A 14,200-nucleotide genomic window follows, 5' to 3' on the forward strand; every position below is an offset into this window, starting at 1 on the left:
ATTAGTTTCTCTATTTTTAGCCTATTATTTCTCAAAGTATTTGAATAAGGAGGTCATTCTCTATTCCTTATCCATTCCCACTACGTCAACAATACACAACATTGATCTTACTGGGGTCTTATTTCATGTAACAGAAGAACACCATCAATCTTCCTATTCTGGTTTTGTAAAATACCAAAATGTTCGATCTCCTATAATGTTGGACATTTGAGTATTCAAGTTCTAGGAAGCAGATAGACATATGCATAGTAGCAATTATAATGCTACCTGATTTAAGCCTCCTAAAAGTGGGTTAATGATTAACAAGGAGATACTACATTTAACTGTTGGTAAAATAGAAATGCAAAATATTACATTTCCAAGTATGAAGTTTGTCAATGTCTAGAGTAACTTAGAGAAAATTAACTACATAAAAAGCATAAGAAGGAGAGGTATGTCCTTCCATTATTTGAAAACATGCGTCCAGTACTGACTCTACCTATGCATTCGGGACTGTTAATTACATATAATACTATACTACTTCACCATTAAGTGCTTATCATTAAGAGGGTTCAACATACCTTTTAAAAACGGTGGTAAAATATACATGAAATTTACCATTTTAGTCATCAAAATACTTTTAAACAACCCTAATTAACCTACTCAAGATGGAAATAAAAGATCCCTATTTACTTTTAAAAAGATATTCACAGAAAGATTCAGTCAGTCATGTATCATAGACCATAAACCCAAAAGAAATCAGGTAGAAATTCAAAGAAAACTACTTCTGAAAAAAACAACAGGTTTTATTAAAAATTCAAATTCTAACCAACATTTCTCCACTTCTTTTTTTTTTTTTTTTTTTTTTTTGAGACGGAGTCTTGCTCTGTCGCCCAGGCTGGAGTGCAGTGGCGCGATCTCGGCTCACTGCAAGATCTGCCTCCCGGGTTCAGGCCATTCTCCTGCCTCAGCCTCCTGAGTAGCTGGGACTACAGGCGACTGCAACCAGGCCCAGCTAATTTTTTTGTATTTTTAGTAGAGACGGGGTTTCACCATGTTAGACAGGATGGTCTCGATCTCCTCACCTCGTGATCCGCCCGCCTCAGCCTCCCAAAATGCTGGGATTACTGGCGTGAGCCACCACACCCGGCTCTCCACTTCTTAATTTTCTTTTATTGATAACAAACTGATACCAAGTGACAGGACACTATGACATGTGGAAATGGCAAGGGTAGCATTTTTAGACTAAAATATTTCCAACTGCTTTATAAGTCTGGATTAAATAATTTCAATAAAATCAACAGAACTGGGAAAAGAAGCCACAAACCTATTTCTCAGCTATTAATCTCTTCACAGGCCAACCCGAGACATACTGGTAGGATTTTTACCTTCATGTTTTTTCACCATATGAAAAATGTAAAGACAGCAAAAGAAAGCTCTCAAATAGAACAGGAAGAAAATAAGGTATGATTGAAAAAGAATCATCACTGATTTACTGTTATTTCAATGATCTTTAATATAGAAAGTGGGTGCTGTGAGGCTACCTCTATCCTAAAGTAAGTCTTGCAAGAAAACGTGAAAATAAACGTGAACTCTAAACTGAGCTAACTATTCAGATCCATATCTGGACAATTAAAGTTCAAGTTATTATCTTAGAACAATCTGTATGGCATTTATCTTTCATGTTAGAAAGTTCAGAAAATAAATGTTCATGTTTGCTTCATATGCACAAACACTGGGATAAATAAGAAACTGGTTACCTACAGAGATAGGGGTATGAACTACACGAAATGACACAGCCAGAAGCTGAGATTTCAGTTATGTAATTTAAAATTTTGAACTGTGAAAATACCATTCAAAAGTAAAATAAAAGGGTATAATATTTTACTGAAATAATATTTACAATTTTTCTCAAAGCTCTCCTACCCTTTATCATACTTTAGAAAAAACTGATTTTCTGCTACCCATAAAAGATTTTGGGAAATAGATTCCTCTGATCAGAGTGCAGGCCAGAGTAATTTAAGAAGGACTTTCTAAAGAATGTCTAACTCATTGTATTTCATCCTTAAACATTATTATAGAAACTCAAGAGTAAATTTTTCTCCTTAATAGAAGTTCTTTAAAAGGCAGTGCAAAGTTTCACAACTGCATGCAGTAAGTTTCAACTTACATCTAATTACTCCATATTTAATATGGCTTTATTAAATCAATGATCTTATTCAAATCACTCCTTCTCAGGCCAAATAAAACAAATTTAATTATGGGAAATATTTTATCAAGTTTGACTGCTAAGTTTAAACTCTATACTTCAGCTCTATAGAGAAAGGGCTGCTCTAAGGAAGTTACCCAAGTTACACAAGTTTATTTATTGTTTTCTATCATAGATAAACATAGAGAAACATCAGAGACCATGATAGTGAGAATGACTGACACGCCAGAAATTTTTTTTTTTTTTTTTTGAGACAGAGTCTCGCTCTGTCGCCCAGGCTGTAGTGCAGTGGCGCAATCTTGGCTCACTGCAAGCTTTGCCTCCCGGGTTCACGCCATTCTCCTGCCTCAGCCCCCCACGTAACTGGGACTACAGGCGCCTGCCACCACGCCCGGCTAATTTTTTGTATTTTTAGTAGAGCCGGGGTTTCACCATGTTAGCCAGGATGGTCTCGATCTCCTGACCTCGTGATCCACTACGCCGGGCCAGACACGCCAGAAATTTAGGGAGGCAGTTGGTGTGGGAAAACAGAATGGGTTTGCATGTTAGATCTACGTTTGACTCTACTTCCTGTTAATCTTGTCCAAATGACTTAACTACTCTGAAACTCAGTTTCTTTTAATGATAAAAAACAAGCTGATACTATCTAACTCAAGAATCATTTAAAAGAATTAAATGAAATATCCACATTGACAGGTTCTAGACTATTTTGGAAGGCTCACGCAGGAGACATGGGGCAGGAAGAAAAAGGTTTCCTTAATGAGTATTTTTGAAGTCACATGAAAGGTAACTACAAAGGCAGAAAATGATCTAAAATGGCAAGGAAAACTGAGAACTTTTCTGTGAGTCACCTAACTGAGATCCAGTCAAAGAGAATAGGTGAGCATCTTTCTTAAAATGGAATGCTTTCTACTTCACCTAAATCTTAATTTACTTCCTTTTTTCTTAACTCAGATGCGAACATCTATCAGCCTACAACAATCAGTTGAATATTCTAAGGAAAATATCCAGTGTAAGTAAGCATGACTATCAACCTTAACATAAAAAGCATCTAAAGTGGATATCAGGCTTAAAATTACTGCAAACATTTCTATCTTCTTTCAGACATTTTCCAAGACAAATTAAAGAAATTTAAAGATGGTCACATCAGTACTTCCTTTTGTTAAAATAGGAAATTGTTTTTAAAACTCAGATCTTAAGACTATTCTTCTGGAAAATTATATATTGGCAAAAATACTTGTTACTAAAGTCAGAAATATCTGAAATTGCTGCTGTTCAACTGTGTGTGTGTGTATATATATATATATATGAAAAACCAATTTCTTTTTGAGTGTTCAATGTGTGCCAGAAATATCACAAACTGGGGTATGGCAGGTCCCCGGCTCTCAGGTAACCTATGAATTTAGCTGAAAAGACAAATACAGAGGCACGATGCATTTGCTGAATTTCTTTCTTTTTCTTTTTTTTTTTAAAGACAGAGTCTCGCTCTGTTGCCCAGGCTGGAGTGCAGTGGCACAACCTCAGCTCACTGCAGCCTCTGCCTCCTGGGTTCAAGTGATTCTCTTGCATCGGCCTCCCAAGTAGCTGGGACCACAGGCATACACCACCATGCCCGGTTTATTTTTGCATTTTTAGTAGAGATGAGGTTTCACCATGTTGGCTACACTGATCCATTTGCTGAGTTTGTTTGTTTTTAAACTCACTAACATAACTATTCAGTTTCTCCTTCATATTTAAGTGCCTTCCAGACTGAAATAATTAAAGATATTTTTTCAGTTCATTACTCTGATAGAACAACAAATTTGATAGACAACAAATTTCTTTAGATTTGGTCTAGATCATCCATTACAGGATCCACAAATCACATTAAAATGAGCAATAAATAAAAGTGAGCAATAAAATAAAAGTAAAAAGAATGAAAAAAAAAAAGGCTACATCTTTGAGTGTTTTTATGTAATGTACCTAAAGAGAGGATGCATCCCATTCCTTCAAAAGTGTACTTTTTGAAAATCAGTCATATACATAGTATAGAGTGAAGCGGGTAAAGTTTGAAAAATAATTGGAAGAGAAGTATTGGCAGCAAAATACCCATAATACAGTTAATTCTAATTAGAAAATTATCACCTGGCTCTCAACTATCAGACACTCTTGTGCAGGAATGTCACTGCCCTGATAATCTACCCATCTGCTTTTTAAATGTACTATATATATGAAAATACAAGCACTGGAGGACATCGAAAGAGCAACAAAAATGATTCTTTTTATTGTGTAAGAGAAATGTGGAGGCCTTCAAACACACACACACACATACACACACACACACACACACCATGGAGCAGGGAGGAAGGGAGCAAGTTAAATATATTTTAATACTCCTAAAAATCCCATTAGGCTTAAAGGTCCCAAGAAAAGCTATGCATATTTGACACAGGGATGGAAGCAAGTACTTTGCTCATTTCTGCATCAGTGCACACACTCTACACTGGGGTCACCTGTGAGGGAAGTAAAGGTTTTCCCTTAAGATCACAACACATTTCAGGATTTAACAATTCTGATTAACAGCCAAGGCAGTGAAGAATGCCTACTGATTTACTATTTAAGCTTCTGTATTCAGGGAATGAACTGTGACACAACTGAGTCACCAACTGCTACATTTTTTAAATGGACTTTTTAAAGAACACAATGGGTTTTTTAATAAAGCTCAACTCTTACCACACCTCTTTCCACATTAGTTTCTGCACTAAACTCAATGACTGGGTCAAGGAGGGCTGGCTACAGGCAGAGTGGATTTCATAATTCACCATCCCCTCTTAAATGAGTGCCTCACCTTTTTACTATTTTACGATATTCTCAGGTTAAAAAAAAACTTTTCCCGACAAGCTGCACACATGGAACCTGCTTTTCAGTCAGAACTCTGTAAAAACTGCTTTGTGAGCCTCTCTGTAACTGCTTTTCATATACTTCATTAAGTATTCAAGTTTCTCAACACAACCACTCATTTTAACATTTTAATGCAAGTCTTGCTTGTTGAACTATTCTGTGGTAGTTTTTCTCAGTTTAATAGTGAAATGTATGAAAGCACTGATTCCACAGAGAAGGCTTTCTCCTCTTGGTCCACAAGCTGCTAGATTAATTGCTAATTAAATACACACTTTCAACCCACAATTATCTCTTTCACACACAAGCTTCTGGAAATTCTATCTCAGGAGCAAACTACGACTTTGCCCAAATTCAGATGACAGCTGCAGTTTTAGGGGAACACAATCTGGGGCTGCCAGTGCAGTCAGCCTTCAAGCTTTGTGCCTGTCAGATAAAAGAACAAAAGGCAGTGCTTCCTCTCCCAGCCCCTCCTTAGCGCTGGAGGACGGCAGGCTTGACAGAACAGTTCCAGAGAAAAAGGAACCATGCTGAAGCAAGTGAGAGTTTCCCCTTCACAAACATACAAAACTACCAACCCACCTTGGATAGCTGCCTCCTGAGGCTAAAGCGCTGAACCATGATCACCCAGAGGATCTTCAGACAAAGCAATCCACGAAGGGTTTTTTAAATAACAGCTTCTTGGGAAAGTCGGTGGCAGAACATTTTGAAGACTGCCAGAGAAGTGCAAAGAATTTCCCTGGGAGTCTTAGCAAACTTGGAAAGCCTTCATTGTTCTATCAAGAGATACTGCAAAACCTACGTGGGAGAGGGCAGGGCGGGTGGGGCAGTAATCCTGAAGCTGCTGCGCCCAGTGCCAAGCTCTTCCAGCACTTCCTGTGAGTCAGCTGTGAGGGGTCCAGACACAAGGACCACCCCTTCCCTTTCCACCAGACCAGTAGGCGAGGATGCCGCTGTGGTGTTACCTGAAACTCCAGGGGAGAGACCTGGTGTTCCGGTCCCTGTGGGAGGAAGAGTGGTACGCTGGGGTCAGACAGCATCTGCTCCAAGTAGGAGATGGGCAACTGCACCAATTCCTCCCCTCTTCAGCCCTCTGGGCAGCGGAGACTGTCCACTGCAGATAGCAACACCCCCTTCTCTACCTCCACCTTAGGTAATCCTTTAAGGTGAAGCAGTGTGAAAAAAAGGAGGTGGTGAAAAGCAAGCCCCTGACTGTACCAGCTCCCTGCTCAAGAAGGAAACTCCTCCCAGCTGGGCTCGGCAGCTGTGCGGCTTTGTCTAGCATAATTGGCCAAGCCTTTCCTCTTATTCACAGGGAGGGGTCCTGCCTCAGGAAGGAATGTCAGGTGCAGAGAGGCATACTCCGACGGTGACTTCAACTTGTGCCAAAGTTAAACACATTAAAGTGGCCTCCTGAGGTAATTGCCTTCTCTTGTTGGAATAATTTTTAAAAATCTACACACAAAACAAACAAAAGGAACAGCTCAGAGTGAATCAATGCAGGTAAAGAGGTATGAAAAATAACCATAAGAGCAGTTCCAAAGATAAAAATATTCCCATCTTTGACACTCTTCCTGTTTGGGTCTGTTTCCAGACAACCACTGTGAGGATAACATTTCAGTTAATGAAACTTTCCAGTCTATGTGCTCCTCTTGGAATTGTTCATTACTTCTGAATGAATTTTGTACTAATTAGGGCAGAACTCATTCATATATATATATATATATATACACACACACACACACACACACACATTTTTTTTCCCCGTTCCAGTGTCTCTCAACTTCCTGTGAGCAAAATTACATCACATGCTACATTTAAAGCCTTTGTTGGAATGAACCTACTATGTGCAGTCACTATGTTAGGCAGTTCACATTTACTATCCTATTGATTTCTCAAAACAACACTATAAAATTTGTATTACAACAGTCCTCCCTTACCTACAGTTTGTTCCCACAGTCAACTGCAATCCAAAAATATTTAAATGGAAAATTCCAGAAACAAACCATTCAGAAGTTTAAAATTGCATGCCGTTCTGAGTAGCATGACAAAACCTCATGCCATCCTACCTGGGATGTGAATCATCCCTTTGTCCAGCATATCCAGCCCTGGCTCCCACCCGCTAGTCACTGAGTAAGTGATTTGGTCATCAGATCCACTGTTGCAGTATGGTAGTGTTGCATTCAAATAACCCTTATTTTACTTAATAATGGTCACAAAGTACAAGAGGAGTGGTGCTGGCCTATTGTTGTAATTGTCCTATTTTATTGTTACTGTTAACATCTTACTATGCCTAATTTCTGAGTTAAACTTTATCACAGATATATGTGTATAGGAAAAAACACACTACAGTCGTAACCCACATGACATTTCAGTTAACAATGAGCCACATATATGACAGTGGTCCCATAAGATTATAATACTGCATTTTTATTGTAACTTTTCTATGTTTAGATACACTAATACATACCATTGTATTAAAACTGCCTAAAGTATTTAGTACAGTAACACGCTATATAGGTTTGCAGCCTAGGAGCAACAGGCTATACCATATAGCCAAGGTGTGTAGGAGGTTATGCTATCTAGGTTTATGTAAGGACACTCTATGATGTTCTCACAATGATGAAATCACCTAACAACGCATTTCTCAGAAGGTATCCCATTGTTAAATGACATGTGACTGTATATATAGGGTTCAGTACTATCTTCAGTTTCAGGCATCCACTGAGGTCATGGAACATATCTCCTGTAGATAAGGGGAGACTACTGTAGTATCCCAACTCTTCAAATAAGTAGTAATTTCTCTCTTTAAAACCTCAATATGGCCAGGTTCAGTGGCTCATACCTGTAATCCCAATGCTTTGGGAGGCTAAGGCAGGAGAATCACTTGACACCAGGAGTTCAAGACCAGCCTGGGCAACAAAGCTAGACCCTGTCTCTACAAAAAATAAGAATTAAAAAATTAGCTAGGTTTGGTAACATGTGCTACCTAACTACTACTCAGGAGTCCTAACTACTTGGGAGACTGAGGTGGCAGGATTGCCTGAGTCCAGGAATTTGATGGTGTGATGAGGCATGATGCTCCAGCCTGGGCAAGAGAGTGAGACCCTATCTCTAAAAATAAAAAATAAACAAAACGTCAATATTATTATGAGGAAATCATGTAGTGTTTGTAATTTTTTTCTTCAGGTAAGAAACACAAAAATGAATTTGAAAAGACAGGTTTCTATGCAATGATTATTCTCAACTATGCTCATATCATACACTACCAGTATCCAGTTATCACCAAATAGGATCTAAAATTTTACCTAAAAAATAACACACATATTTCATAGTATCTCGGGAAGAGCAGAGAAGATGCATCAAATTCAGACAAATAATAGGCTGCCAAGTCTCCAAAAAAAAAAATTACCTAACCAAAATGTATATATAAAACATTCAGGCTGGGCATGTGTGCTTATACCTGTAATCCCTGCACTTTGGGAGGCCAAGGCAGGCAGACTGCTTGAGCTCAGAAATTCGAGACTAGCCTGGGCAACGTGGTGAAAACACCGTCTCTACAAAAAACACACAAAAAATTAGCTGGGCATGGTGGCACAGGCTTGTCGTCCCAGCTACTTGGGGGGCTAGAGTGGGAGGATCACTTGAGTCTGGGAGGCGGAAGCTGCAGTGAGCCAAGATCATGCCACTATACTCCAGCCTGGGTGAGAGAGAGACCCTGTCTCAAAACAAAACAAACAAACAAACCTTTTACTCTTAAAAACCTTAAGCAGAAACAAGGTTGAACATATCTAAGTGTACTTTTTGTAAACTTCCAAAGCTAAAAAGCTTTTAGATGAACAACTATAACCAAAAGTAAAGACTCCTTCATACCTAAGGTTCAGAGAACACAATATAACCTAATATTTAAGCTAACTCATTAAAATTTAATTCCAAGTGGAAAGTAGGTTGACAGAGCACCCGAGTCGTGTGCCTTTTTGTGTTTTTTTTTTGTTTCTTTTTATTGAGAGGAAGTCTCGCTCTTGTCCCCCAGGCTGGAGTGCAACGGCACGGTCTCGGCTCAATGCCTCCCAGGTTCAGGCAATTCTCCTGCCTCAGCCTCCCAAGTAGCTGGGATTACAGGCGCCTGCCACCATGCCCGGCTACTTTTTGTATTTTTAGTAGAAACGGGGTTTCACCATGTTGGCCAGGCTGGTCTCGAACTCCTGACCTCAGGTGATCCACCCGCTCGGCCTCCCAAAGTGCTGAGATTACAGGCATGAGCCACGGTGCCCAGCTGCCTTTTTCGTTTTGGAATGGTGAGAGTACCAGTACCTCCATTTTTCTCATACAGATAATGAAACAGTACTCTGAAATCATCTCCTAGGAATGTAGGAAGGATTCATGAAATACTGATGTGGAAATAATGAAGTGCCTTACAGAAAGACATACTGTCTTAAACACACAGTGTTTCTGATTGATATAAGCAACTAGAATCTCAAATCATTGCTAAAAGATTCTTTCTATCCAAAAAAAGAAAAAAAAAAAAAAAAAAAGGAAAGGAGACGGGTGTGAAACAAGTGGTAAGTGAAACTTAATTTCCCTTACTAACAAGGCAACCTGCTTTCAGCCTAAAAAAGTGTTCAGAATGATTTTTACTAATGAAATGGAAACATAAATAGTAACAAAATTCAGTCATTTCTCCTTTCTAAATTGCAGATTTGTTAACTATTTTCCTACAAACTGCCCAAATGGGAATAGTTCATTAACAAATAACCAACTAATAATCTCTCAGAAATTATTATTCTTTTAGTTACTGTCTACATTCAAAGCAAGGAGAGAAGAAATCTATTTTCAAAATGTTTAGTCAACAATGCTGCCAGTTTTAGGGTTTTCTGTGGCATTTTAGGCCCCTTAAATGAGATTGCTTTGGCAATCCCACAATAAATAACAATACAGATAGCATATCTACCTGAAGAACAGACTTAAGTAATTTATGTAGTTATTTACAAAAGCCCATGCAACTGTCAATATAAATAACCATGAAAGTAGAGGAATTTGTTAAGTAGTAAGAAGTTAAAAGATGTTGGTGATTAAAAATTTGAGTACCATATACAATTCCTTAACTTGTAAGGGTTGATTTAAAGGGCAGCTAACATTGCCAAATAAGGTCTTTATTTGGATGACTTGGACATGGCTCTTTGAAACATGCTAAATTAAGCCTGATTCCTTCTATATTAGCAATGTTTTGGGCTCCACCTTTCTTTCTCCTAAAAAAATTCATATCATGCATTACCTGCAGTAAATGCATGAAAGGAGGAACGGACAGTAAGAAGAGAGGAGCGGAAAGTAGTTTTAAGAGGCTATTTGGCCCAGTTCCTTGTATCTAACTAACCGATCATACAAAGTTGTTGCCTATTCTGTAATGGTATTTTTCAGAGATGGCATTTCCATATGCACCTCTATCCTCTCTTAGCTAAGTTACGATCAAGATGCTAATTTTCCTAACAAGTCCTTACTTTAAAAACATTTTCTGGGGCCGGGCACGGTGGCTCACGCCTGTAGTCCCAGTACTTTGGGAGGCCAAGGTGGGCGGATCACGAGATCAGGAGATCAAGACCATCCTGGCTGACACGGTGAAACCTCATCTCTACTAAAAATACAAAAAAATTGGCCGCGTGTGGTGGCAGGCGCCTGTGGTCCCAGCTGCTCAGGAGGCTGAGGCAGAATGGCATGAACCCAGGAGGCAGAGCTTACAGTGAGCCAAGATCATGCCACTGCACTCCAGCCTGAGCAACAGAGTGAGACTCTGTCTCAGAAACATTTTCTGTTAGATTCCCTCTGAAGATGTCTTGAAATTTCATACCTACACACAAATTTATTTTGTGTATATGTGTATATATGTACATAAACACTCACTGTTTTATATATATATAGACACACTCATAGCCATAAACATATAAAGATATAAAACATCTATGTCCATATCAAGATATAGAATATTTGCTGCCCCAGAAGGTTCCTAATGTCTTCATTGCTGTTTTTCTAACAGGTAACTGTAACTGACTTCTATCATAAATTAACTTTGCTTGTTCTCATATTTCATATAAAGGAATCTTGTGTGTGGTTTCTTTTGCTCATCATGTCTTTGCAATCTATCCACCATGTAGTTGTGTGTAACAGTTCTTTATTATTACTTTATAGTATATGCCAGTGTATGAATAATACCACAATTTATCCATTCTACTTTTGGATCTATGCCGTATCTATTTTTTCTCTATTATAAATCAGGTATAAAATTACCACAGATTGTTTTGGAGCTCATATATGCATATTTTTCTTGGGTACATATAGCCTAGAAAAGGAAATTCTAAAGGACAGAGTAAGATTTACGTTTTAGCAGGTATTATTAAATGGTTTTCACTGTGGTTGTACTAATTTACACTCTTATAATAACGTATGAAAGCTCCAGTTGCTCTACATCCTTGTCAACCTTGATTTTTTTTTAATTGGATCCATTCTGGTAGAAGTGTCATGGCATCTCATTGTGGTCTTGTAAATCTTTCTAGGAAGTTACTTAGAACTTTAATTTTTAATCTTTAGACAAAGCTATTTTTAAAATCTCTTGAAGTTCCTTCTGTCGCTTTTCTCATTTTCTATATATCCCTCCATCTGAGTATTCATATAACACCACTGTCCTTGACAATTTAACATTGTTCTCCAAGTAGTCATATTTTGCTATTTAACCTTTCAGCATGGTTCTCTAAATATACAACCATTCATTCCATTAGTACTTATTATGTGCCTACTAAGCATCAGACAACACGATTATTTTTCACTATGTTACAAAGAACACGTAGCAAATTATATAAATGAAATCAAATCCTTAAAACAGTTACAAGGTATTTCATGTGCTGATACATTTTCCCTCTCCACACATCTCACACTACTTTCTTTTTCATTTTATTTTATTTTTTTTGAGACGGAGTCTCACTCTGTTGCCCAGGGCTGGAGTACAGTGGTGTGATCTCGGCTCACTGCAAGCTCCGCCTCCCGGGTTCAGCCATTCTCCTGCCTCAGCCTCCCAAGCAGCTGGGACTACAGGTGCCCGCCACCACGCCCGGCTGATTTTTTTTATTTTTAGTAGAGACGGGGTTTTACCGTGTTACCCAGGATGGTCTCAATCTTCTGATCTTGTGATCTGCCTGCCACGGCCTCCCAAAGTGCTAGGATTACAGGTGTGAGCCATCACACCTGGCCTAGTTCGGTTTTTTTAATCCAACCAGTATCATACCACCCATATTATCTATGACCTCCCTTTTTAAAAAATTCAACAATTTACTGAGAAATTTTTGTCAGTACATATATCCTACATTATTTTAACTGCCACACAGTACTCTACAGTATAAACAGAACAATTTACTTAGCCATTCTCTTGATGACCATTTAGGTTACTTCCACATTTCTGCCAGTACACGCCTGTTTTTTTGTTTTGTTTTGTTTTTGTTTTCCTGAGACGGAGTCTTGCTCTGTCACCCAGGCTGGAATGCAGTGGCACAATCTCAGGTCACTGCAACCTCTGCCTCCCAGGTTAAAGCAATTCTGCTTCAGCCTCCCGAGTAGCTGGGATTACAGGCACGTACCACACCTGGCTAATTTTTGTATTTTGTTGGCCAGGCTGGTCTCAAACTCCTGACCTTGTGATCCACCCACCTTGGCCTCCCAAGGTGCTGGGATTACAGGCGTGAACCACCGCACTCGGCCCATGCCTGTTTTTGCATTTGTGAGTTGTTCTCCAGGGTAGATGCTAACATATGATCCTACATTCAAGATTCAACCCAAATTCATTTTCTCTAGAAGCAAGATCAGTCCACTTCATGTCATTTCTACGTCTTAACTCACAGCAGTTTCTGGACAATTGATCATATACAGTGACAGTTCTTGTACATTTATATGTTCTATATGGCTCCCGTACCAAATAGCGTTAGTGTTTCCAGCATCAGAGCTTTCAAGTTAAAAATTAGCACTTTGAAGGACTGCATCTTATACTTTATGTATCTCAACTGTACACTGCCTTACATAGAGCAGACATTTAATAAATATTTGTGAATGTCAGGAAAACCTTAAGACAATATACAGTCTTGTCTTGGGATTAATATGTAACTATTCTATTACCTTATTTCTACACTCCAACATAAGATTGCATAAACTCTCAAGTTGGGTTATCAATGCTTTGAATTTTTCTGTTTGTAGACATGGGCCTCACAAAGGACAAAACCAAATGTCTTACTCAAGTCCAAAATATTACACCTATGATTCCCTTTTATTTACACATTGTACAAAAAGAAATAAATTATCTGGCAACATTTATACTTCAAAAAGTGATACTTGAAAGTATACTATCATCAAGATGGTGAACTAGGAAACACAGGCCTTCTTTCCTCCAGAGACATTGAGTTTAAAAAATACGTAAACTACAATACCACTGTAAGAACTATAGAGACCACTGTAGTCCCAGCTACTTGGAAGGCTGAGGCAGGAGGATCGCTTGACCCCAGAAATTTGAGGTTATGGTGAGCTATGATAGCGCCACTGCACTCCAGCCTGGGTGACAAAGTGAAACCCCATCTCTTAAAAAACAAAACTATAGAGACCAGCTGTGAAGCAATAGCACCTAGGCCATTGTAACCAAGACTGTATTCCTGTGAAAGTAGGAGGAAAACTTGTGGCGTGTTGCACACCTGTTTGTGCCCAACTCTCCCTACATGGCATAGCATAGAGCAACCATGAGGAATCTCTAATGAGATTCAGGACACACTATTCCAATTTATGCCACCTTGACATTTGAGAAAACTGTACAAAGAGGAAAGTCTCTCTAATCTTCTGTTTTAGTCCATTTTGTGTTGCTATAACAGAATACCAAAGACTGGGTAATTTAAAAAGAAATTTATTCACAGTTCTGGAGATTGGGAAATCCAAGGTTGATGGGCTCACCACTGATGAGGGACTTCTTGCTGCAACATCCCATGGCAAAAGACATAAGGGCAAGACAGCATGCACAAGTGTGAGAGAAAGGGGGCCGAATTCTTTTACCAGGAACCCACTCCCATGGCAATGTCATTAATCCATTCACGAGGGCAGAGCCCTCATGACATA

At 38.8% G+C, this 14,200-nt stretch overlaps 1 protein-coding gene across 14 annotated transcripts in view; it reads right to left on the bottom strand.

The window, feature by feature from the left end:
- TMCC1 (transmembrane and coiled-coil domain family 1) overlaps positions 1-14,200 on the bottom strand; it is a 250,187-nt gene that overhangs the window by 141,717 nt on the left and 94,270 nt on the right. The window contains exon 1 of one of the 14 annotated variants that reach the window (XM_038003498.2): positions 6,031-6,740. The exons of 12 other annotated variants lie outside the window; for them this stretch is intronic. In XM_038003498.2, coding sequence (XP_037859426.1) covers positions 6,031-6,105 — 75 coding nt within the window. In that variant the 5' untranslated portion in view covers positions 6,106-6,740. One more of the 14 variants, XM_007985371.3, reaches the window with a different exon arrangement.

This window comes from Chlorocebus sabaeus, chromosome 22 (genome assembly GCF_047675955.1).
Source record: "Chlorocebus sabaeus isolate Y175 chromosome 22, mChlSab1.0.hap1, whole genome shotgun sequence".
Taxonomy (NCBI): domain Eukaryota; kingdom Metazoa; phylum Chordata; class Mammalia; order Primates; family Cercopithecidae; genus Chlorocebus; species Chlorocebus sabaeus.